Below are 27,663 nucleotides of genomic sequence, written 5' to 3' on the forward strand. Positions count from 1 at the left end.
GATTGATACAACATAAGTTTGTATCAATCTCTTAGGAACATATCTCTTACATGGGGAGAAAAGTGGATAAGGAAATCGGATATGAAGTGGGTATTGGAATAAAGTCTGTCCAAAATTTGTTATCACATCAGAGGTTACATGCCTACCACACATTATAAAAACCAAATGAAATAAGAAAAATGTTTTACACTGAATTTAGTTTTAGGGTAGATATACACTAATATTAATAGGAAAGCCATGTTTATATTCATGATTTCTTATCTCACCCATCTTTACCCTTTATATCTGCTATAAATCTGTTACTTTATGTGACCTGATGCTAGATAATTTATACCTGCAAGTTCTACTCTTGGGAGACTTGGTGAGTACAAATCTATGTTTTTAATTTAGAAAGCTTAACAGACATGATTTTATGTGTGACACTCTCCTCTCAATCTGCATATATCATACCACAGAAAGTTGAAAATGAATTTAAATTTAGTTCTATAATCTGATGCAATATGTGCCTCTAAAACTTAGTGTCCTGGTTGATCTTAAAATATAAAATCTTCCTTTCACAAATTAAAAGAAAAAAAGCATCTCATAATTGATCATATAACTAATTAAAATTATTTTAAAGGCAAAACCATCAACCTGCTCCCAAAATGAGGAATTAGCTTAAAACATTTTCTTTTCTTTAAAACAAAACAAAACAAACAAACAAACAAAAAAAAATATATATATATATATATATATATTAAACATTTTCCAATTAGTTTAATTTGGTATAATGAACCTTTAGAGTTAATCACATGCTTTCTACAAAAGGAAATATAATATGGTAGCTGGTTGCATGTCTTTGCTCAGTAGAACATTAGAGTCATGTACTTACTACAAGGGGAGACAAGAACATGAAGGCATTCATAATTTTCCCATTCACTGTTTTTTAGACTTTGTCTCAAGCATAAAGTTCAGGAAAAAATGTGTCTAGTAGGTAATTGTCATAATCCGAAAAGTGTAACAGGAATGCTAGAGAAAGATTATATTTGGAAATATTATAGACAAATAGAAAGAAAACCAAGCAAGAAATGTGGTAAATGGTTATGTGCAAGGAGAGTATATATAACAACAAACATTCATTGGGTATCTAGTATAGAACAGGGGTTTTCACAAGCATTTTCATTTCATCCTTTCGGCAATTTTCTGAATCAGGTACTAGTACTCCTGTTTTACAATTGAGAATGAGATGTTAAGGATTTTGCCCAAGAGCACATGACTTATAATAGCAGAGCTAAAATTTGTCACTGGATCTTGGGAATTCAGTTATTTTCCTGTCATCACATAAATCCAGCAGTTTGCAAAATGAATTAATTACTATCATATTGCTCTATCAATTTAAAAACAACCTAGTAGCTTTGTTTAGACCACTTAAAATTCTATAAGGAAAATATTGCTATACTTAATGAGTTTGTAAACCCGATAGTCAGAAAGATAAAATGTACTATTATAAAACCCATTACAAAATCAGCCAGGATTATGGATCATCTTGTGTAGGCCAGTTTAGAAATATCCTTCAGAGGAACTGAAGATTTTCAAGAGCTAAAACTGACAGAGATATCTTCATGATGAAAAGATACTTGAACTGGAAAAACATGGATGGAAACTCAGAAACCAGAGTGTATGCTTATATGGCAGGGACAGGGTCTTCTGCAGTAAGTCCAAGGGACAGAGTGTGAAAAAATGAAAAATCAGAGAAGCTGGGCCACTTCATGGGATGTGGGTTAAGAGGTCAATGGGATCATGACAAGCAGTCATCTTAGGGGCTCAAAAACTACATATTTTACAGGAAACAAAATAGGAAAATGAGAGAAATTGTATGTAGCACATGTAAATACCTTTATAAGAAACGTGTTTCAATTAATGAATGTGTAGCACAGCGTGCATATATGTGTGTATATAAGTGTATGTGTGTCTATGTGCACTAGGTAACAATATAAAATAAATTTTTGCCTGGTCATGGTTAAGAAATTTGAGAAATATCAAGCTGCAGAGTCAAATTAGTTTATGGGAGACCTTAAAAGTTGGCATATCAACACAGACTTTACACAGGAAGGAGAAAGAAATGAGAGGCCCTTGAATATTTTGAGAAAAGAAAGTTGAAAACAGGACCAAAGTGAGATTAGACTGGTAGTGAAATACAGAACAACAGCAATGAAGAGAAAACAACCATTAGGAAATGGTACTTGAATAAGCGTTCAGAAGCAGTTCTATAGTTTAGATTTCAGAAGTCAAACTGCAGTTAATAAATCAACAATAATAATGAAGAATAAAAGATCCAAAGATAATAGGAACTGTGAGAATCAAAGAAACAATCAGAGGGGAAGGACACTGCAATATCAAGAAATACTGTTACTAGCCAAAAGTCCGTGTGCTCAATGTTTTGAAATATCAAAACTCAAAAACGCCAGACTTTGGAGACAATGCCAAGAGAGAAGATGGGGGCCCAGTAGTTCCTCACATCCATCTTAAGAAAGCGCAGATTTCAAGCTTCTTTTTTGTCAAAGGAAGTAAAAATGGAAGGAGTCGGTTTTGTAAAAACTGAAGCCCCAAGCACAATTTACTTAATGACTAGCATGTCTGAAGCAGGAAATATTAGTCTGGATGCCCTGGGAAAAAATGCAGGCTCGGATAAGATGGAGCCAGGGAAACTGAGCATTTCACTCTGTTACCGTAAGAGAACGAGGCGTTGTCTGGAGTGTATTCTGAAGAAGGGCAGGTCAACCTTGCAGTGAAGATATCCTTGGTGACCTTTGAGAGTGTCCTCTCACTAGGATGCTTGTGATTCAAAGCTTTCAGGGACTTAAAGGTGGGCAGAGTGGTAGAGAAATGCAGAGAAAAGGTAGGGAAAAGAAATCTTACATGGATAGTAGTGGATAAAATTCAGAGAGTAACCAATGAGAACAAAATAGATCTCTTCTCTACTGATCTTCTGAAACTTCGGCAATATCTCTGCATGTTCATAGTAAGACAGGGCAAGAGATGGGATTGGGAATGTTTTTGACGGAGAGAAGAGAAATCAGAAGATATGGTAGCCTGTATAGTTAATATGAGATTGCTTTTCCCCCCAGAGCCCAAGTAGACCCAGGAGTAATGGAAACATGCTAACCTTCAGTTCAAAGAAAGGGAAGATAATCGTTGATGAAATTTAAAGCCAAATTTGTACTTTCCACTTCTCCAGAACAGTCTTCCTTATCAGGTGCATGCCTCTACTTTTGTATACACAACTGTGTCATTGAACAGTAGGGAAGAAAACTTTATTAGAGGGAATGTAAAATATCAGACTGCCATCAGCGGTGATTTGCAAGGCTTATTAAAACTTGGTGAAACTTCAGAAACCTTTAGATCAGCACTTTATGTCCATCGTTCACACTCTCCCAATTGTTGGTGGGAAAAGCTATAAAGGCACTGAGAGGCTTAATTATTTCCTATCCACTATCAACCACTGCTCACACAGCTTTAAAGATGTAACAAATCATCCGTATTTCTCTTAAGTCCGTCATTAGAAAAAATTTGATTTTAATAGTGTTTGCATTCTCTTCTACATTTTTACACACCAAATATGACAGAAGTATTTAATAAGCCATGCCCTGGCATTATTTAGAACTTGGAAAGAAATCAGAATTGTAGGGAATTGTCTTATGTTGTGTATCTCTTTCAAGACTGTTGCATTTACTAAGAAACCTCAAAGCAAACATGATAGAGTGATTCACAAAACTTCCTAAGCTTTTTTCTTTGAATAGCTGATATTGAGACAAACTCAGGTGCACTGTGACAATTGAGCTACAATAAAAGAAACTGTGAATTATTCCATCAATACATTCTTGAGAAATAATTTCAAATACAAGAAGTTATTATTTCATACATGAGTGGGATAATCTACATTTCCTCCTAATAAGTAAACCCCTCCCTCACATAACTACTCTAGTGAATTTTCTATAGGAGAGAAATTTACCATACCAAGCTTTGCTACTGGAGGTTTTATTCAAGAATAAAAATCACTTTACACTATGTAGCCCCTAGTAGTCTCCATTTCAAAGAATTTTGAAAACATAGTATGACAACACGATTCTAATGAATATTAGGAGATAATGTTGGATTTACCTAATAAATAATAGTTTTCTTTCATGCTAGACTTAAACCAAATAAGCATCCCAGTTGCACTGTTCATACTGAGAAAACAATCATATATGTAATAAAGAGAACATAATAAAAAGGTATGATATAGACACATATAATAATTTGGTAATTATACCCAGTACAGCCATTTCTGTTAATAAAATCCCCAAGTACTCTATACTTTGCTAAAAGCAACTAATGATAACCTTTTGCATGCTGCCCACACTACCCTGGGCTGCAGGAGACCCCATAGACTAGGGAAGAAGTCTTCTCTGACTGGTGGTATGCTCCATCTAAACCCATGTTTCACAAGTGGATTACCATTTCATCCCTCTCCTCATGTAAATAAAAAACGAACGAACGAACGAACGAACGAACGAAAGGAAGAAAGAAAGAAAGAAAAAGAAAGAAGCCAGATAATTATTATGATTCCAAACTTTTGAATCCTTTCTTCTTAAATACTATCCATGCATTTTAGTGGCAATTATACTGAGTTTTAATTGTTTCTAATGGAAAAGAGTAATAAGATTTATATCAAAAGCTACTCCGATAATGATGTCCTCCTATGTTTAGATTTCTAACACATCTTGTACTACAACATAATAGTGAATGAATAAAAGACTAGATTACTGAAATATTATAAAAGTTTCCTTCCCTAATTACCTTTTACTAATTAAAGAAAAAATGATTTGGGAAAAAGCAGATCACAGACACCTAAATCTTTTAATGTAATAGGTACCATGAGACTCGATACTATTCTTTTTATTCTTGTTTAAAAATTGAGACAGAAATGCTTCAACATCTCATATATACAAGCAAAATGTCAAAGTAACAAAGACATTACCCAATGAAAGTAGCAGCAAATGTATAATTGTTATATCTTCAAAATACTGACCAAACACTTATCCTTCTCAAGAGATGGGTTTTAAAAAATTGAATGTTTCATTATTTTCCACAATTGGGCCAATTCAGAGTGAAATCATCAGGGAAGAGCATGCAGAAAGAAAATATCATTCCTGGTTTTCTTTAATTGTCCTACCCGCAATGTCTCTTAGGCAAGACTGGGAGCCAAAAGAACATTGTGCGATCAGAGCGTCCAGAATACTGGAGCTTTGAATAGGTGCTAAGCTCTAAGGACGGTATACAGTTTCTGAAACTATACTCAGAAAAATACAATAACTCCAAAAGTCTAGCTGTAAATAGAATGTACTGACCCCATGTAAGCTGTTCTTTTTTTTTTTTCCTCCACGGTGAACATGAATTGTCTTCATGGCACAGAGAAGCCAGGGTGATGTTAGCATTTCTCATGAAAACAAACACAAACATTCTCCAAAATTATCTGCAGCAACTTGTTACCCAAAACTACCTGAAAGAGCTCATTAAGTAGGATAAACAGATTCACCAACTCAAACAGCTCTGCACACCTTTTCATTTCTAATGACCCTGTACATTTTCTGTGAGATGTGAGTTCCCTGATCAGACTATTGCAATATCCTTTTATGGCAAATAGTGAGGCTTTACTATTTTAACATAGAGTACAAATAACACCATACCTTCTCAAGGGCCTTCAATCAATTTATGGAGTCATACACTTCATATATTATATTGGGAGAAAAAAGTGTCACAAAGGGTTATTTAAAATGCACCGAAAGAGCAAATGAAATGCTCACAGAGGAAAATATGATTGCTCAAACTCAGGGAGAAATGCTGATTTGAAATTCAAGCATCTTTAAGAAAAGGAAACTATTGTTTCCTTCAGGAAAAGAAAAGTATCTTTGCTGATACTTGTAAGAAGATTGCTTGTTTGAGAGCATGAGCAGGAAGACATGTTTTACTATTTAATGGGAAACCCAGCCCTTTTTTAGAAATTGAAAGCTATAGGTCCTGGTCCTGATGGCCAGTAAGTTTGGGCAAGTGGCTTGGCCTTGGTTTCTCCATTTGTAACATAAAAGGCTGTAAAGTAAAGGTTGTTGAAAGAAATAAGGGAAGGGGATAGGGACGAAGTAAAAAAGAAGGGAAGGAAAAGAGGCAGAGAGGCAGGCAGGAAGGAAGGAAACTGGCTAGTTAGTTGGTTAACGTTTGGGGGGCAGCTATCCTGGGCCAGGAACCACTGGTGCAATTCTTAGAAAGCATAATCGGTGTTCCCAGGTCCTTCCCTTCTTAAAAGTTTGTGATTCTGTAGAATTTCATCTTTAGATAATACTGTTTTAAATCAAAGGTGGAAATGCCATTATCATCTTGTTTTCTGTGAGGCTTAATCTAGTTACTTCACCAAAGAGAGGAGGTGTGGAAGGCAAAATAGGCCCCAAGTATCAGTTTCTACTTCTGGGAGAGTAAATCTGTTGTTTGGAACAAAGACCTATTATCTATAATGGGGAAGTTCTCTCATTGTGCAAATGTCAATATATGGTTCTTACACAATAAGATATAATGAATTCCAGTGCTGCTGCCTTTGTTACAGTGACACTTAAGGTGTCCTGTTATCCATTACTCATCACTCTTGCCTTAGCTCCAAATAGAACAGTAAACAGAGCTAAGGAATAAATATTCTTCATACTGAAGAATTCATCCTTCTAGGATCATGGTGTCTCGTCTCTGATAACCCTCTTGAACTTGTGCTTGTCAGAGATTTCATTGGCGTGTTTTCTTCTAAGGGGAGCGAGCAGCAGTCTTTGCGTACATATACATTCCCTCATTTCCTCGAAGCACTTTTCCTACCCTACTCACTCTCCACTACAGGTCCATATACTTGTTTTCTTTGCACTTCATAGTTTTCCTACATTTGAATCTTTTCTCCTTTCTCCCCCCTCTTCCCAGTAACTGAGTAGCAAATATAAATTTTGTCTTTATCCTCTAAAGTGATATTTTTTTTCCCACAGAAAATAATCTCTCCAAATACTTCTTAAAGACTATAGATCATAATCTAATGTTTACTACAATTAAAGGAGAAGATACAGCTTATCCTCCAACTTATTCTAAACATACCAGTTCAGTATATAATTAGAGGAACAGGATTATCAAAATGAAGCCACTGTTTAAACCACTGAAGTTTTAACAATTCTAAATAGATAGAAGTAATCAGAATGATAATATTTAAAAAAAAGAGACACAATATTTTTTCCCCAATAAAGATATAAATATGTGTTCAAAAATCTTTTGTGGTTAATTACATGACAAAATAATTAAGATATACCTCATTATGATAAATATGAGCATTCTGTCCTTAGAAAAATCTTATTATATAATGCAATTGTATGTGCACTAGGCTTTATGTTTGGTTTTGAATTGAATTTAAACTATTAGACATAACGAAAAATAAAAGAAAGTGAGAAACACAAAACTTGGGTCAGAATGCCATGATAGATTATGCATGCTGGAGAGCAAAGGGGCGCGCAAGAGCTGGCCACTGAGGAAACCTGGTTGCCCTTTATGTCAGTCTCCTCCAAGTCAATAAAATGTCAAGTTTGCATCTCAGACAGGTTTGTCTCAGCTTTAGCAGCCACAAATAAACTTTTCTTTTAAGATATATTTATAATTCAATTAGTACCATCTCTTGGGTGCAATCATATTAATCCCAATATAACTACCCTGTTTCCCCCAAAATACGACCTAGCCAATCAACTCTAACATGTCTTTTGGAGCAAAAATTAACATAAGACTGGGTCTTATATTATATAAGACCCAGTCTTATATTATAGTAAAATAAGGCTGGGTCTTATATATTAACTTTTGCTCCAAAAGATGCATGAGAGTTGATTGTCTGTTTAGGTCTTATTTTCAGGGAAACCAGGTATATATTTAACTATGCTTTCTTTCAATCTTTCAGTCTTCAAAGAAATCTTTGTCATTCCAGATATCACTATTACGGTAAAGAAGAGATGCTTCTGACTACATGAGTAGCACATATGTATCTTTTGGATTACATAATTAATTTCCTCATAAACATTATTACCCAGATTAAAAAACCCACTTAAAAATCTGCCCTACCAAAGAAACCCTTCCTACCATTCCAGTTTCCTTTCTTTACTGACCCACATTTTGTTTTTGTAGAACAATTGGATCTGAACCAAATAAAAGCTGACTCTAATTAAAATGGTCATTTCTGTCCTTTCTCATAATAGAATCTTGAAAACTACAAGTAGAAATCAATAGAGGATATGCGACGCTGAAAGGCTCACAGATTATTGAAGATCTATTTGCCACTTAAAAATAAAAAGAATGCCTTTAAATAAAACTGGGACACCATTTACTAATATAGGAGAGAATGAGATGTAATTGGTTTAGATATAATTTTAAAAGGATAAAATATTGGATTTAAAATTATGAACTGTCACTATTCCAAGGGGTGAAAGTGAATAGAAAACAGGCTGAAATATAATAAAATAAGAGGCTTAGTTTCTTTGAGGCATTGTTAAAATCTGTGTTTTTCCTGGTAACCTCCCTTAATTGACTCTCCACTCTCAACATCTTCTTTTGTCTTTAGCTGAGGGTGGTATTTAAGGTGATGACTTCAGCCATTTTGGTGAGTTACTCAGTTTTCCTTGGCCTCTCTCATATATACAGGAGGTATACATGTTATTAAAATTTAATTTATTTTTCTTTTGCTAATCTGTCTAATGTCAATTTGATTATTAGACCAGCCAGAAGAAACTTGAAGGATAGAAGAAAAAATTTCCTCTGCTACAATCTCAATAACCAGGGTCAATTTCAAAGGAATAGTTAGTTGAACCTGGAAGGAAAAGAAGAGATTTACAATTTCTGTTTTTGGAAAGGTTTTTTCCCCCCTTTTTTGGATTGTAGCACTGAAAAAGCTAAATTTATTTACAAACCCAATTTTCCCAGACAGAGATGATTCCCCTTATGTTTGTATGGGGTGTGGAAAAATACAAACAATATGAGAATACCAGCTGTACCACTTTCACTTAACTTTCCTCTGAAAAACAATGCCTTACTTCTTCCTTTTGATTTTTTTTAAATTGCATTTTTCTCTTTAAATATGGAGAAATCAATTTCCATTTAAACTCATCAGAAATACGTTTACTCTCATTGCAAATGTAACTAGTTAATAAAAATAGTGTTTTTATTAGAATGTTTGATAACTTTCTACTTTAATGCTATCTATCCCAACTTTTCTGTGGTTGTTCCTCCTGCTTAGGATACATCCTTTAGACAAAAAAATTGTATCCATAAAGAAGGCAAATTTTATACACAAATGAAGGCTAATTACAAAGAGACTAACACAATTGACTAAGGCCTGATAGTCATAAGCTGGAAAAAAGATGACTGCGCACCCATTATTAACAGATTCTATACCAAAGATCCTTCATGGGATTCTTAGGAGTAAAGGATATCCTCTAAAGGACTGTTGGCATTCGACAATGAACTCGTTCTCTTTACCTTTAGTCCATTCTGTTCTTATGATTTACTGTGGTTCAAAAAGTGGTTGAGGTTAATTAGTTTACTTTTAGTTTAACCTTCAACATGGTATTTATAGAGGTTAAGGTTAATTCCTTTACTAAGAGCCTTCAATGTGGTACTTACAGAGAGATTCATTTATAGTCTTATTTCAAAGAGTTCAGCAGGTGCAGTATTCATTAGAGGAATTCTGACTCACTTCTCCGGATTGCAAGTCACTGTCCTTGTCTACACAGTAAGCATTTTAGGCTTCAGAAGAATGAGTGGCTACATTTTTAAACTCACCAGTTTCAGTAGGTTAAAATATGTGCGTGAAAACTCTGTACTATATTTTCAAAATGTCTATTCACACAGTGCCAGATATAGATTGTATGTTGAGGGTGTATACATCCAGTAAGTCTGGACAGTCTTGGATTTTTCCTGTTCTCCTGATGTAAGTATTATTTATATTTTTTACTTTTAAACGAATCCTGCTTTGAATAATAATTACATAGCCACTTTCGCTATGGTGTCTATATTTGGGTATGTACATCTTCATACTTGCTTCAAATCAATAAGTTTCAATTAATTCCACTGCTTTGTTTTAAATAAGATTTACCCTCGATTCCCACCAAATCCTGGCCTGAAGAGTACACTGACCTTGAAACTCATTGTGACTTAAAAAACTTTGGCTTTCAAAACTTACTGTTTTTTGGAATACCATTACTGGAATTGGTTGCAAGGTAGCTAAAAGATACTAGGTATGCACAGACCAATTTTAAGAGCCCAACTTGCCAGAATGCTTACATAACCATACCTAAAACGAATTGCAACATTTCAAAATAGATCTAAAACATAAATAAATAAATAAATAAATAAATAAATAAATAAATAAATAATACAGACTTTGATACATTCATAGTCTACAGGATAAAGCCCTTGGGACTTCACATTTCAAATTTTCAAGAAATATTGTTAATTTCTTCTTTTATCTACTGACATCAACACTTGGTACACATTTTTTATTCTATCACACAGGCAATTCCAAATTTCCTTTGGAGCATGACATTCAGTGAACATGTTAACTTACTATGTATCTTTAACCCAATTCCTTTTAACATTTCTTTTCTTTTCATATTATTTTATTTGTTAACACTTATATTGCACGGACTGGGTACCGGGAACTATTGCAAGTGCTTTTATAAATTTAGACATATTTAGTCCTCGCAAAACCTATAAGATAGATTCTATTGTTGTCATAGTCTCCACTTGTGATGATGCTAAGGACAAGTTAGTTGGGTAAGTGCTGAATATCACACAGTGAATACATTCAGGTTTTAGACCCAGGCAACCTGACTGCAGAGTCCATGACTTTAGCCATTATACTATGCTCCCTCTTTATCATCCTTTTCAAATAGGCAACAGCTGGCTTCCACTTCATTGAAGAAGAAACTGACAGATCAAATGGTTAAGAGAGTTTCCCTTATGTTTTAAAGCATTAATTTATTTAAAGAAATTACTTGTTGAACAGCTATTTTTTTCAAGGCACTGAATTAGGCCCTGGGAAAACAGAGATGAATTTATTTCTAAAACACCAGAGGCAATTAGAGGTGGTTGTCTAATTGCATTTAGGAGAAGAAGATTTGAATCCTCCAAATTTAAAACATGCCTGAAATCCAGAAACAATTCACACTTTTCTGTCAAGATGGGACTTGACTCTACACATGTATACACTGTGTGTATCAGGGACCCTACATGGACAGCAAGAGCGTTAAGGTGGTACAGTAGAATTCTGAGGGTATAGGCTCTGAAACAAGACAATCTGCACTTACATTACAGCTTTGTTATATACTACTTGTATCGCCTTGGGAAAGTTTATTGAATTCACCTTTCCAATCTGCAGAATGGGAACAAATACTGACTTCATAGGATGTTGTTAGTATTGGGAAAATGAGATTTTTATCAAAGTAGTAGCACATTGTATGTGATCAATAAATGATAGTTATTATTAATGTTATTTAAACTACTCAAACCACACTCTGCTTTTTAACTCATCCCAGTTATAGAATAAGATGTAAGTTGCTGGAGAGAGATAATTTAAGAAGCCCACTCATTAGCAAGATACCAGTGTGCATAAATGTAAATAAAATAAAAACAGCAAGAAGAACATCATTCCAGGGTCTGATTTTTTTTTTTTTTATGTGAGTTATGCTTAAATTAGTTATGGAAATGGGGAAGGGTTGATTATTCCAATTCTGCAACAATGAGATTGGTAGCAATGAGGTCCTACCTGGCTATATGATAATGCCATGACTTTAAAAAAAAGTTTTCTGAATTTTGTATTCCCTAGTTCTTGGAATCTGTAAGGTAGCACACATCACTTCTGCTGGAATGTAAATAAAACACCTGGGATTTCTTTTGTTTATCTTTTCCAAGTATTCTGTTACGTAGCTAAAATAGTTAAAAGGTCAGGCATCATCTTCATTTTATTATTTTAATTCTCAAATTCTGTAACATCAGATATTCTAACTAAACTTTCTAAGCCATGTCTTCTGGGGAAAAAAATTAATGTCACTAACACTTTTTCTAATGCCATAGAAGTATTAATGAAAATACTCTTGCTTCTCCTTTTGTACTTGAAGTTAATTTTCATTTCTGTAGCTGAGCTGTACCTCAACCAGACATTTATCTTTATTTTCTGTTCCTATAGTAAAATTAAGAATGATATTATAAACCTCTTACTTGGTAAAGATTTTAGAGAACATAATTAGTATCCTTCACATTTTCAAAAAATTTAGACTAAAGCAAAAGGACTAACACTTTTAGATACAGTATTCTCCAGAGGGAAATTCATCATCGAAGTTATTAGTTATTGGAATTGTCTGAGGAATCAATAGTTAAAACATTTTGTGAATACATTTACAATAATGAATGTTGATGACTATGAAATTTCAGTAGGACACTTTCTGCTCCCTCTAGGAACATGAACTGCAAAAAATACAAGGCCTGCAATTGGCTCTTTGAGAACTGAACAGAAGCTGGCTAACAGCACAGTTGAGGTTGTATATCATCAGAGACATTTTTGTGTAGTCCTTCACTTGGGGAGCAAACTCTGAGAACAGCAATCTGGGAATTCATAAATCCTACTGAGGCTTGGTTAAGTGACATTCATTATAAAGAACACCTGGAGGGAAGACCTGAGAATTGAGTCACAGCTAGAAAGATCAGATTACCTCCACTCTGCATGTCCTGGTTATGTAAGGCAGCCTTGGTTCCCTGCAGTCATTTCAGTAGGATTATATTGGGATACAGGTAGTGGTTTATCTAATACTACCATGAGTTTCTGTCACATATATTTCCTCACAATTATTTTGTTATTTTGAGCATTTAATGCCATTTATGCTTTATAAGTATATTTCAATTTTGTTATAGGGCATCCCAAATTCATGTTTATTGATTATGAGTATATTATCTTCCATGCCAGTCTCTCTGAATCTAAACAAAACTATAAAATTTTAAATATATATATATATATATTCAATGCAAGCTATCAAGTTAAAAACTCTTTCACTAATCAAGATTTTCATCATAGTCAACATAGGTAATAAAGAAATACTGAAAATAACTTAAAATCCAACTTATCCCAAATAGAAAGGAGAAAAAGTTCATGGAATGCTGCTATGTAGTCAAAACTTGGTCCTAGTTTCTGAATCTGAGTCTTAGAAAACTGCCAGCAAACAACTGAAATGAAAATATGAATGTAAATAGCAGTTTTTGGAAGACTGTGCCTGCTATGAGGTGGTGCATTCAGTATGGACAATAAGCTATTGGAGAGATTCCCATTGGTCCTGAGGTTTGGCAATAGTGAACACTGTTTCATTTAAATAAGAAAACAAATTGTCCCAAATATGTTCTACATGTTTTTTTCAGTAAAGATTGTGGGTTAAACTCAATAGTTAGATAATAAGATACTATTTTTATTGGGTCAACAAAAATTTAAAAGAATGCAAGTTTTACTGTACACTGTAAATGTGCAATTAAATGCATTCTCTTTTAGAGTTTAGTTTGACAAGAAGTACCAAAGGTTTTTAAGATACACACACTGTTTTACCCAGAAATTATACTTCTTGGAATATACACTAAAGAAAAAATATAGTGCCAGTGTGCAAGATAGATACACAGGATATTTGTATGCTTTTTTAGAATTGCGAAAGGTGGAAATAATAGTGTTCAGTAACAAGGTATTATTGGTTATTTTATTTCCTTTCATGCAATACTTTGTGAATATTAAAATAATTTTCAAACTGCTCATGTGTTAAATATTATATAATCATTAAAACATTTAAAGATTCAGGATAAATATTCTCAGTGAGAAAAACAGGCTACAGTTTGTATAGTGCTATTCTGGTCTTGTAAAAAGTGTGTGTGTGTGTGTGTGTGTGTGTGTGTGTGTGTGTGTGTTTATGTAGAAAAATTACAGATAGAATACATCCCATCATTTTAACAGTGGCTATGTCTTTGGTTCAAAATTATAGCTTACTTTTTTTTTTACTTGTTCTCTATATTTTCTAATTTTTTTTTGACAGTGGAGTTAAACCACCCTGAGAGACAGTAGAGATACGAAGTCCTTGTTGAGGCGAGGAAATCCTGTATCAGGATGTGACTGATGAAGTGTCTGTGATACCTTACAGACTTCTTTACAATCACAACACATGACTTTGGGTTGGGAAAAATAATGAAATGTGTTGGGAAAGCAATGTAAGTATGGAGTTGTTTTCAGGGTGCAAATATAGACAGCAGGAAAAGACATCAGAATACTTCAGGGTTTTATAAGTATTTCCTCATATGTATTGAACTAAGGATTTCCAGAGAGGGCTGGGATGGTTTGCAAACTTGCACATAGTATTATAATAACATATAAGATATTTTTTTCTTTTAATGACCAGTGGACACCCCGTCTGAATTAGCTGACTGCGTAGGCATCAAGAATCTATCTGAATTGTCCTGATCATTCACCTCTCTCTTTCTAGGCTAACTGAAAAAGAGTGATGAGTTATGTCTGTTTTTAAAGAGTACAGGTTATTAAGTATTAGAATAAATTGCTTCATAATATATAACCATATGGCAGCAACTTATTAAGTTATTCAATTAATAAGCAATGTAGGTTGTTAATTTTAGAACTCTCATATTTAGTAAAATGGCTGGCACGGGAAATTGAATAAATGAGACTTCTTTAGAACATGCGACCTGACATTTTCATTGGTAAACAAGTGTATTCATGGGTTCTTTTAAATTTACCTTTCACTCTCCATCAGTTTTCTCTGTTTTTAAATAAGTGCCTTAATAAGTCCCTTCAAAAGTTTTAACAGTGAATAGAAGAAACAGACATAGAAACAAATTATTACAAGATAATTTAATAAGTATTCTGATAGAGACAGGGAAAACATGTTGGGAAATTGGACAAGGTTGCCTGAGGGATTTAGAGAAGACCATGCAAAGGACAGACTGATGGCCTCTGGGAGGAGCTCAGAGGCACAAGAAAGTAGGGTGTGTAGCAGGAACCGAGTGTGACATTCAGCCTCCAATGAAGAAAATTGGAGGTGTTGTAAATAAACCAGGAACTCTTCACACCAGTACATGTATGCTTTCCCTTTTAAATACTACTGGTGAATTTGGTCAAATTATGTAATTTTCCTAAGAAATAAAACTTTGTTCTGGGAAAAGGAGGGGATTAGAACACAATAGAGCTTCTGCCATTGAATCACACTACTATGTGAATTCTCTTTCAGACTTTCGGGAGGCCCTTAAGCAAAAGTATCCCCCCAGATATAAATTGACCATATAATTTACAGTCCAAAAATGGGGACGCTTTTAAGACCAGAAAAAGAGTGCCATTAATAATTATGCAAAAATTATAGGTACATGGTAGCTATCCCCTCTCTGCTGAAATTGAACATCCTGCAGACAGAGATTCCTTTCAAATGACACAATTCTGTTTAAAACACAAAATACCTAGGATAAAGCTTGCTTCATTTACCTTTCAGTGTGAATTAAATTAATCAGATTCACGCCTCAGATAATCAGTAAATCTACGATTAAAAACTAGAATTAGGACACACAGGATGAGGTAGGATAAGGTTTAAAAAGTGTATCATTTGGAGGCAGTAACATTTGCAAGCATAGACAAATCTAGATTTTAAACCTCATCTCCACCTTGCTCTGTGGTCATCAGTACTTAACTTCCCTGAACTTCAATTTAATCTGTAAAATGGGATAGTATCTACTCCCAAAGCTGTCATGAAAGCAGATAAAGTAACATATAAAGAGCCAGTCACAGAATTAGAACTCAGTTAACATTGGTACTTAGGGAGAAGATCTAAATTGGGTGGAGGGCTATGATCCATGAAATACAACCATGGGGATTAAAACCTGAAGAGCACATCTGTTTGTATTGGCAATAAATGCATAGCTAAAGACTAACTGATTAACACTATTAAAGACGAGGGATGGTATATACAGAAATGTTTAGCAAAACTAGAAGAAATTTTAACTAATTTCGCTGAGAGAAGTAAATGGGAACTTGATTAAAATTTTTCACTTAACATATAATATTGCATAGCCCTAACATTAATTTTATTGTATTGATGTGATATTAATTAGTACATTGAAAGATCTTAGGAATGTGATTTCAATATGGGGTCTTTTCTAACACAAACAGATTTTTATTATTTTTAACATATAAATATTTGATTTAGTCTGTCCTAGATTTTGTTCTTTACTTGATCTTTGAGATGTTGGTTATGATACCACCACTAATTTTATACTTTAATTTTTGTCATTATGCCCATCATCTTAGGTCATTAATACAGACTTCACTGAATAGAATTAAAGAGGGTGTTTTGAGCACAGTGTTCAATAGCCAATATGAGAAGTAACAGCCATTCTAAGTTGTCTTGAACCCATGCAGTTATTACATGTTTCTCAAAACCCACATATCAAACAACATACAGTAATTAATATGCTTTCAAAACAAAGAAAAACAAACAGAAACGTTCCTAAAGATCCTCAGGAAAGAAGAAGAAGAAGGAAAAAAAAAAACAGGAAAAGGAAACTATAAAACCAGCAATGATGAGCTTCGAGCTGCTGTACCCATGTCTTCTAACTGGTCATGGCAGTGGAAAAAGCAGGTGAACAAAAGCAGTGTAGCTCAGGTAGCCTTCCCGCCTGGCAGAGGCCACTTTGAGATCATTTTACAAACTGAGCCAACAAAAGGCAGGAATGCACCCACAGTCTTCTCTCACTCTTCCCAATTTTTAACCCCTTGAGCACCAGCCAAGACTGTTTTACCCGAGGTAAAAAGTAGTATGAGACAGGGCGCAAATCAGTGGAAACCATGACAAGGAGAGTTTGTACACAGGCAGACCTACTTTAAGTGAGGAAAGGGCACAGGAGTTGCCTCAGCCATGATCTGAGCTACCCACAGAAAGAGTACTTTGATTTTCTCAATTAGTTATTTCATATAAATTAAAGGAACAAGAGGCATATATACAATATCCAGTCATGGCAACAAGAGCCCGGTACTGCATTTTCTCATAATCAATCTGTGACAAGTAGCAATCTGACCTTCTTAATTATTCAGTAATAGGACAAATTTCCTCTATGGCGATTAATGTCTTACTGTTGCCTGATTCTATTCCTTCTTGGTAGTTCAATACTTTTGCTAAAAGCAGACAGCTCAGTATATAGAGAGAACACAGTCATTTGACAATAATAATGTTTAATAATCATTTTTATTACTACTAAGCTAACTTTATTATTTTAGATTCAACACTCTCATTATTGAGTGACCCTGAGATCAGCTTTGTTGTCAATTAAGAATTTTCAAGAAAACACTGAAGAATAAAATGCAGTACTAGAGATAAAATGCCAATATTGTGTAACTTCTGTAGTAAGTAGAGAGTGTCAAACACAGCTATGAATTCAATTCAGAAAAGAACAGACAAGAACTTTGGGTTTGGCTATTGCATCGAGCTTGTTGGTGACACTATGAGAGTCATTTTGATTTGCTGTTGAGTGAGTTACACTTGGAAAACTGGTTAATAATTTCTGGTTAATAGCTACTCTCTAACTTTGTATTAAATATCTTTCTAGCCATTTGCATAGTTATAGGCTATAAAGATTATTTAATACCCTAACTTATTAAACAAAGGAATATGTCCATTAATAAAATTAAGGTGAAAATTGTTCTTAAGAACATTTTGGAAGTGTTCTTAAGAAAATAAGAGAAATCAAAACATCACACTCTCCCTGTAACTCATTTTTCTCAGGATCTCCTGAGCTCAATCTGTTTGTTTTTCCAGCTCTATGGTATCATTTCTCATCCTCCCTTTATTCTTTGTTCAAGTGCTAACTCAGCACTTGATACTTCATAGTAGGTTCTCTTCCATATATTCTGGACATAGACATTAATAAGACTTGGTATTTTCTCTGAATGAGCTAAAACAAACAAACAAACAAAAAACAGATAACATAAAAACAACCAGATAACATTCGGTACAATAATATGTAATGACAGGTAACACACTCCAGGTGCTACAAGGCAGTTGAGAACCAAGTGTTACAGAGACACAGAGAAATGTTAATTAGTGTTCTGGAGCAGGCAGTGGGGCATCAGGAAGGATTGCACACACGTCTCTTGTTCTGTTTTTGAAAAGATGATAATGTTTCTTTAGGATGAGAAGCTGAGGGACTAGTGATCCATTCAGAGACTCTTTGTACTGGTTATTATAGATAAAGGAAAACTTCTGAAGGGCAAGCAAATAATTGGTGAAATTAAAATGCATGGTCATTTGAGATACTGAGCAGTCAATTATTATTGGAATGTAAGATTTGTAGAGAAATGGGAGTTGGGTTGATAGTCAACTAACTGATATTTATTGAGCACATATTATGGGTAAGCAACCATGCCAGAGAGAATGCTATGTAGTTTATTGTATGCAACATGTTCACTCACCTAACAAAGTAGATATAAATTAGAAAAGAAAATTGAGGGACCAAGAAAGTAAACTTGGTCAAGTTCCCTAGCTATTGTCAGAGCTGGGAACCCAGCTGATTCCTCTAAACATACTCTATTTGAAATCCAAGTCAATTCAACTGTGAATGGGCACCAAGCATCCCACTAGAGTCTAAAACTTTATCCTGAGAGTTTTAATGAACGAGATAGGCTTTTCAACCAAGTGAAGACATAATTGCGTTGAGCAGCAAATGTGTCAGTGTTGTTAAGGGCTCAAACTTCACCACTTTATGAGATGTGTGTGATTTGGCAAATTAGTCAGTCGGGATCTCAGTGTCCTTCTCATAAAATGGGGATAATAAGAGTGTATATCTTATGGTATAGTCACACCCATTATTAATACATCAAATTCATTTACAGTGATGCATGGCTCCAGTAAGTCATCAGAGTATGTAATTCTTGTTGCACAAGCAGCTGTCTGATGGCATTGGGGGGCATGGATTGGAGAGGGAGGAAGACTTCAGTACTCAATACTCTGGATTAAGAGAGTTTTTACTAGGGCATTTACCAGTGCTGAAGAAGTGAGTGAAGCACCAGGAACTATTTCAAATGTAAAGATTGAAAGGAACTAGTAACCAATTAAGTGGGTTTAGGGAGGAGAGGGAGAATGAAAAACAAGAAATGACCCTGAGGTTTCCAGATTAGCTGGCCAGATGAGTGTTGATGTCTTCACATTTCACATTCCAACTGCTACTTCCCTGTGACTCAATTATCCTAGGGCTCTCCTGGCTGCTAACCATCAATAACTGATTTAGTGATTATTTATAGCAAAAAATTACAAATATAAATGACCTTGGAAGCCAGTAGAAGCGAGATAAATTGTTTAATCCCGCTAAGTCTAGCCTATGCATATAGCCCTAAACTGACCCTGTGCTTAAGCCCGTTGGACATAAAAATAACTGAGCAGTTATCTCTCAAGCAGAGTGACAACGGGGCCTCTTTTTAGCACCAAAGTTGCTTAGAGGTATGGTGCCGGTCGGTGGAGAAAAGGGACGGATGAGCAGAACCCACCCATGGTTTTAGGACATTTTGTTTTAATTTGGGACAATACTGAAACAAAGCCTTCAAAGTGCGAGGAGGATTGTTTCTTGATCATTGTGAGTTTATCAACAAATGTAACTGATCCAATTTAAAGTCTATACAATATGAGAGTCCATGAGCTGTTAGGAAGTTTAGGTATACAAAAGAAAATGTATTTTAAGATTACCGTTGTTATAGTACTACTCTATTAGGCAGAACATGAAAATGTGTAAACACAAAGTTAAAGTGAACTCCAAAACAAACTCTAGGCAAGATATTCTCGGAAAATCTTTTTGTTTTAATTATACACACATAAAATATACTTTTATTCTTTTCAAAAAACTATCATCTGTATCTCTACTATGCAATTCAGGAATTACAAGAGTTGAATATTTTACATGCCATATAACTTATATAAAGCTATTGTAAGATATGTTTTTGAGCTATTGAAATTTTAGCTAAACTACATTGTTTCCTTAATAAGTTATTATTGTATATAAATGACAAAAGGTGACAGGAAATATACATAAACACGTTTATATTAGAGTTGGTGACTAGAGGAAGGGTGGTACTGAACCTTAAATTCTGTTTCCATTTATACGAAAGTGTCTTCATTCATAGTCCATATATTATTTTTTCTTTAAAAAACAATTTCATGAAGACATATTGAGAGGAAGATAGAAATGAACATTAGTCACTCTGTAATACAAATATTCTAAAAGCAGAGCTCGGTTTGTATCCTCCTTTGCATCTCCTCCAATTGTTCCTTCAGTGCCTAAAACAATACCTTAGAGAAAGGTGGTCCTCAGTACGTACCTTCACCTTCAATTACAACAACACAATACTTTCTATAAAGTCTATCCAAATAACTCTTAGAGATGGTAAATGCAATGTTACCAAACCAAACTGTTTTTAGTTTAGTTGAATCAAGCACTGCCTCCCGAACTTTGTACTGGTCCCAGCATGACTGGTGCCCTGTCTGGATCTGGTCTCTGTCTGGATCAAAACAAGACTTCCTTTAGCCCCTTATTATCCATTAGTTCTTTAAAGGCAACACAAAGACAGGGATATTTCTCTTTTGTTAACAAAATTGCCATTGTACTATGTTTCAAAGCTCAATAGCAAAAATATAGGAATACTCTGACCTCTAAAAATAATGCATTTTATGTTCTGATTTCCTACTGGCTTAAGACCTTTATTTCTCTTGGAGAAATCCATTTTGATTTTCCAAATGTTTAGAGTTGCTAGATAATTTAAAGTAAAAATGATATGGCTGAAGTAAGTGGTGGTTTAGCACTTCAACTAGCTATCTCTAATCCATGACAACACCCAAATAGGATGAGCAATAAACTAAGGAATGATTCACTGAATTATTCTTTCCTGTGTTCTTACAATTAACATCCTCTCCAAACTATAAGCTAGTTAGTAACTGAAGTGTTTGCTATTTCTCAATCACTATTCCTAAAAAGGTGTTTTTAAAGTGAATGTATTACGCTATTAAAACACTTGCCCATCCTTATATAAGCCTCAGAATAATTATAGTTATGAATAATTAGAGTTTTATGTCAAAGGATTTATAGCTTTATCACCTCAAGCAATATTTCACAGCTGCCAAGAATGATTTATGCAATAATGACTTAACCTGTAAAATAGAATCCTCAAAGGGAGGACTGTCAAATATTCCTACTGCATATAACAAGGTTTTAAAAAACTGATATTCTAGTAAACAGGGAGTCCAACTGTACCTAGTAAAATCCCATAAAGTAACATGGTAGGAAGTGTTGCTTCTCAATGGTGATCTTGCAGCTCGCCATGCACTGCATCAATGTGAACTCATTGCATAGATCACGGGTTTAAACTGCTTATAAAGCCTCCGGCCACTTTGGAAAACAAGCGTTCAGAAATAATGTCATGCTCATAATTTTGCTACTCCACTTTGAGTGAATGAAAAGGTAGAAACAGAATAGCTCAACTTTTTCTTAATTTGTTCTTGTGCTTATTATATCACTATTCATATTCCTGGGAAATGCTAAACAAAGAATAAGAAAGCATTTACTGAATATACTTAAGAAACCTCTCAAGAATCTCTTAAAAGTGAGCTCAATAACAAAAAATTAAGGAAAAATTTTTTTAAACAAACCAATGAAAATGTTGGTGATTTTTTCCCTTCCTGATTTTATAAATGTAAACTGGCTGGCAGGTCTCTAAGAGGCAAGCAGTTGGATTTTACAAACTCTTAGTTTGCAGTTGGCATGAGAATAAAAACAATACACTTGAAAGATCCTTTACAAGGTATATGAACTTGTAGCAAAAATACAAGTTGATCACGTTCAAAGCAAATAAGTCTGACTGAGTCTTCGCAATCTAAAGAGGTCATTCAAATTAATCTTTTTCTTTGGAAAAAATGGAAAAGCTTGATCCATCACTCATGTTTCCCATATCAATTAAAGCAAAATAGGCAGATTTTCCATTAACTCTAAAGATACCCAACTTCTCATTGACTGAGTCACATCTGAAAATGAAGCCAGAAGAATCAAAATCATCTCCAAAGGTGGATATTTATATACCTAAACAAGCTTCCAAATAAAAATTATTTCTCCAAAACAGGGAAGTTTTAATTCATATAAGCAAGCAAATCACTCAGATAGGAAGGTTTGCGTTAGTCAATGTACCAGCATCTGCACTGCAGAAATTTTTACATTAAAGTTTGTGGTTCCACATTAAAGTCCTTTTTTTAAAGGTGTTTTTAGATTATTTTACACACTCACATTGTACAAGTCAAAGTAGGTTTCAAAACATCACCATTCCACTTGCAGTGTAATGAAGAACAACTTCTATTTGAAAACACTGTCTGAAAAAGATAGTTGGTATCTAAATAATCTGGACAGTCCAGATTCATTTTATGCTTAAAGTCTATAAGTTGAAAAAAATTCTGAAATGTCCCGGAAAACATATGTGAACCAAACATGACATGCAGTAACCACAATAGAGACTGTGTCAACATCATGATAAATATTCAGATAGAAAAAAATATATATCAGACATTCAAATTATTCCAAAAGTCAAATTCTTGGCATCAGAAACATACACACACAAAGAGCAGTTTTGCATTTGGGTAGTGAAAACCTCAGCCAAAGAAATGCTTTCAAGACAACAGAGCAATTAAATTAGGCGCTTTCTGGTATGCCAGCACTACTGATTGAAATGTGGGGGGAAAATTAGAAGAACTTTAAAAACAATCTCTATGCTGGTTGATAATCATATCAATTATGATAATCATATCATAATTGTTTTCATTCCAGAGTAATCCAAAGTTATACAAACCTGCTTTTCCAATCATACTTTGCTATGCATACTGACTCAAGTTGATAGAAAACCCAGTAATTAAAAATTATACATTTTCCATCATTAAAGATTTGAGAGAAGAAGAGGAAGAGTTAAACCTTTTACCTGCTAGGATTTGTTCTCTGTATTTTACCAAATGACAAGTCACTATACGATATAGGCTATGACACATCACTCATGTATTCATTTTTAAAACTTGAGTTACCTAACAATCTGACTAGATACCCTTCTGTCTCACTAATTTCTGTCAATGGAATAAAAAAAAAAAAGATAATGCAATGTCAACAAAACTAACTACAACATGAATTTTAAACCTGTTTACCTTTATCCCTAAATTATTAACTATCATTCAGTGTGCACACTTAAAAATGGGTATATCTCAATATTCATTACATGTGAATATATATATAGCATTTAATGAATGAATGCCTGTCCATTAAATGCGTATTTTTTGAGAACTATTATAGATCTAACATATTTATGCTCCTATAGCAAGACTGAAAGAAGGAGGAGTGCCCTTGAAGTTGAGATATGACCTTAAATTGGAGATATCAGTTTTGCTGCAGCTGTAAAAATGAATACTAATAACTCCACAGTCTCATAGTTCCTTTTCTTCGTTTCTTTTTTTAGGACAAATCTTGCATACAAGAACAGCCTTTATTATTTGAATATACATAAGTTCACTAGATCAATTTTATAAGTTCTTATATGTTATCCTTGATCATGTATAAAAAGGAGCAAAAGAGAAAAGAGGTAGTGCCTGTCAAATGAAGCCGAAGACCCAAGAAACATATATAACTGGAATAGTTTTAGTTTCAGATATACGGTTTCCAACAAGACTTTGCTTTAAAAATATTTTCAAGTTCAAGCAAATAAAACTCTGCATTTCTCTCCCACCAAATACATATCAATGCAACCAGTAAATCTTTGGCCTTTTTATTATTCCTTAAAAGAGAGAGTAAGACTGATTTGTGGCCTTTTGCCCTCAGTGACATTAAGTTACTAAACTTTTGAAGAGTACAGAGTACCCTTATTCAAAGAAGAAACTGTTCCTACTAGTCTACTAATGAGAGTACCCATATTTGTTGAATCAAAATACTCTAAGCCAAGCATATCTACACCTGAATATTTGGGGCTTCCATGCATATGAACTTTCAGTAATCAGTTGTCAAAATTTCATTTCAATGGAACCAAATACAAGAAATTTTAAATAAACTTTACCATCTTTGTGATAGTAGGTGACCTCCACTTTCCTCTCCTCTGACCCCAGCAATGCCTGGGCAATTTGGGCAATATCATGCCTCTTGGTCTCGGGCCCATGGAGAAAGTCGCAAGTGCATGGCTTTTGCATGACATCTGGCCTGGAGAAACCAGTCATCTCACAGAACCCATCGTTGCAGTAGATGATGGCACAGTTCTGCACTCTGGCATTTGCAATGATAAATTTTTTATCTGTAATAAGAAGATAGTAAGGTATCTTTTAAAAAGTTTCCACAAGATTCTCATAAACACTGGAACAATTTGTTGCAGAATAGGAGATCTGAAATGCAGGTGCTTCCCAAATTGCTAAATATCCAGGCTTTCAAAAGGTGGGGGGGGGGGGAGGGAACAGTAACAACCTTAAATGTGAAAGTAATGGCCCTATGTAGTTTTAACCAAAAAAAAAAAAAAAAAAAAAAAAAAGGAAAAGTATTAAGAAACTACTCTTCAAATTTTGAGAATGTAATCATTCAAATAACATAGTTTTCACTCCCTCTAACTCCCTTGGGTCCTAATGTATACTCAGACAACTAGCTGCCCCATTGATATTTTCAGAATGTCATGTAATTGCATAGTAAATATTTTCAAGGCCAAAACCATGAAACATCCTATAGCTGTCAGATTTCTCACTTCATCCCTGACCCTTAGAGTACATCTTTCTCAAAGTAGTTATTATTCTTGAATTTGGCTTTTCTCTATCTCTAAGGCATACTACACACAACACAAATGAAACTATTTCACATTAATTAGGAGTCCAATAATGCAAAGGTTCACCTGTTCATAATATATATTTTCCAAAACATAAAAATTCACACACACACACACACATCCACAAACAAAATAAATATCATGTTAACACCTTTTCACTTTTACCCTGGGAGAAATCTGAATTTTTACGTAGCAGTAGGTATTGTAATCTAAAGAGTTTATTAACTTTGACCACAGATTATATTTACTATTTTTAGACAGAGTATGAAGCAGGATACACAAGTTTATTTTATACACAAGCTACTATATACTCATGTCACTAAAGCCATAAATATCACTGCAAAATGTACAACATAAATGTGTGTTAATGTGGTTTTAAGAAAATGCCAAATATCAATTAACAAGTAAAGGATTTAAAATGAACATATTTATATAACAATAATTAATTCTTTATAGCGTGTCTACATGAGAATATTAAATTTCTCTCACAGTCTTTGTGGGATGTACTTATTGCACTTCAATTTTTAAATGTTTAGATGGAAATTTAAGGAGATAATAAAGAGACAGGAATATTATTTTGCATAATGAGCTGGAAACTAGCACGGAGTAGATATTACTTTTTTCAGAGCATCCTGCATGGGATATATTTGCATTGATTCAATGCAAAGTTTAGCCTCTATAAACTAGCAGCAGGCAAGCATCCCTGTCATACCACAGCCTTGCAATTTAACCAAGGTAAAATGCAGTTTGCATAGCCATTTACGTCGCTGCCACCATTCACATTCTCTTGTTCCAACAATATCCTTTGCCCTGCTCCTGACTTTTAATAAGTCTTAATAGCCTCACAATATAAACTCAGGTTCTACTAGCTCATTGCCTTTAAGATAGTAGCAGAGCAGGACACTGAGAAGCAAGGCAGATAATGGAGCAGTGGGAGAACAGTATCCAATTGCCTCCTATAATGGAGACCATAATCTAAAATGTAAATCAAAATTAATATCAGAGGGAGAACACTGCCGCTGCCATTCGAACCGCCTGGCTTCGTTTCACAGCCTCTTAACTTGTCAGAGCCCGGAGTTGCCGTCTCCTCCGCTTGTCAGCGGCGGACGCTAAGTGCACTATCAAAGCAGAAAGCGAGGGAGAGAAAAGAGAACAAATGAACTTACTTTGCCCTTCAAATTTCCGTATGATGGTCCCCAAAAATGTGTTTTGCGGTGCCACATGCCCCCTGCGAACAGGCATGTTGACCTCGGTCTTCCGAGGAGCGCTCTCCGCGAGCTCCGGACTTCTCCCGGGATCTCTCCTCCGGCTAGAGCCCAGGCCAGCGCGCGAGCCGCTCTCGGTAGCAGAGCATCCTCTTTGGAAACCAGCAATCTCCTCCCATTAGCACCACTTCTAGATACCCGCTTTCCTCACCGGAGTCCAATCCATTCCCCTCACCTTCCGGACTGCCGCCGGTGAGAAGGTTTAAGGGTGGGGAGAGAGGAGGAGGCGGGGTGAGGGGAGGCGGCGGGGGAGGGAGCCGTGGGGGAGGGGGCGGGGAGTCACAAGGGCAATCGATCTGTTTCTCTTCTCCCAAACAGCGCCAATTTCCCAGTGCAAATGGGCTTAACCTAGAGGTGGCTCAGAGCTGTGAGGATGGCTGAGCGGGGATGGAAGACTTGTGTGGCTGTTGCAGGAAGGGTAGACAGAAAAGGAGGCTGGGGGGTGGGGGTGGGGGGAAGGGTTGACGTTTCTATCCCCGCCTTCTCCCCCTACACACACACACACACACACACACACACACACACACTCACTCCCTTTATCCGGAGAGCTTAGGCGCCGCCACAGCTCGGATTACTCAAGCGTGTTTAGCGGAAGCCAGCCAAGAAATCTCCAAAACTCAGTGACAAACAGCTACTCTAGGAAGATGATCTCTACGGCCGCCAGCCACGGGCTCCATCCCTGAGCTCCTCACGCCGCAGTAGCTAAAACACCCATAGCTGCAAAGAAAAGACAGGTGGGAAAACAATCCCTCAATAAGGACTATTTCTAAACTCTGGTGGCATTAAGGAGGTTGAAGATTGAGAATGAGCCAGTTTTAAGGGTGCAGTTAGCCTCAGGGTGCACTTGGACCCACGGGCTCCGCGGAGATAGGCGCTGAAGCCGGAGCTGAATTGGCGCTCCAGTCCCTGCCCGGCGCTGAGCCGCGCCTCCCAAAGACAAGGCTGCTGGCGCCGCGGCTGAGCATGCCCAGTTTCACTGCTACAACCTCTGAGGAGATGCAAGGTTGAGGGGTGATTGGGATGTAGGTGCTGGAGGCTGCGAGAAAGATGAGAAGGCCAAAGACTGTGCTAACAACTGGTACTAAACAAGTAAAGAGTTTGAAAGGGACGTGGCTGGGCGCGAGGGGAAAGGAACAAAAGGTGGGTGGGGCTCAGAGTTACCATCCTTGGCATAACCTCCCATGGCACTCATCTCCTGAATACACTAGGCACACCTTCCTGTTCTCTTCCATCATTTCTAAGGGGTCATCTCGTTTAGAATGGGAAAGTGTTGGAGGCGCAGAAGAGTCCTCTTTGTTTTTGCTTGTCGGACAGGTATCTCACTGTATAAGTACATACACTTCTGCCAAAATAGTCCTCCTGGAGACATGAAATCAAATGTGACAAGCCAGGCTAGGAGTGGATGTTTTCTAAGTTGTTTTTTCTAGCTCTTCTTCTTTTTTT

At 35.5% G+C, this 27,663-nt stretch overlaps 1 protein-coding gene across 7 annotated transcripts in view; it reads right to left on the reverse strand.

Moving 5' to 3' along the window:
• The window catches only part of KCNH7 (potassium voltage-gated channel subfamily H member 7), a 438,379-nt gene extending 411,282 nt beyond the window's left edge, over positions 1–27,097 (reverse strand). For 5 of the 7 annotated variants that reach the window (XM_074337148.1, XM_074337141.1, XM_074337138.1 and 2 more), the window contains exons 1-2: positions 26,122–27,097; positions 24,209–24,439 (exon numbers count right to left, since the gene is read on the reverse strand). In XM_074337148.1, coding sequence (XP_074193249.1) covers positions 24,209–24,439; positions 26,122–26,197 — 307 coding nt within the window. In that variant the 5' untranslated portion in view covers positions 26,198–27,097. The remainder of the gene's footprint in view (positions 1–24,208; positions 24,440–26,121) is intronic. The other 2 variants (XM_019727307.2, XM_019727306.2) reach the window with 1 other exon arrangement.
• Between the last annotated feature and the right edge of the window lie 566 nt (positions 27,098–27,663).

The sequence above is a fragment of the Rhinolophus sinicus genome, linkage group LG01 (genome assembly GCF_036562045.2).
Source record: "Rhinolophus sinicus isolate RSC01 linkage group LG01, ASM3656204v1, whole genome shotgun sequence".
Classification (NCBI taxonomy): domain Eukaryota; kingdom Metazoa; phylum Chordata; class Mammalia; order Chiroptera; family Rhinolophidae; genus Rhinolophus; species Rhinolophus sinicus.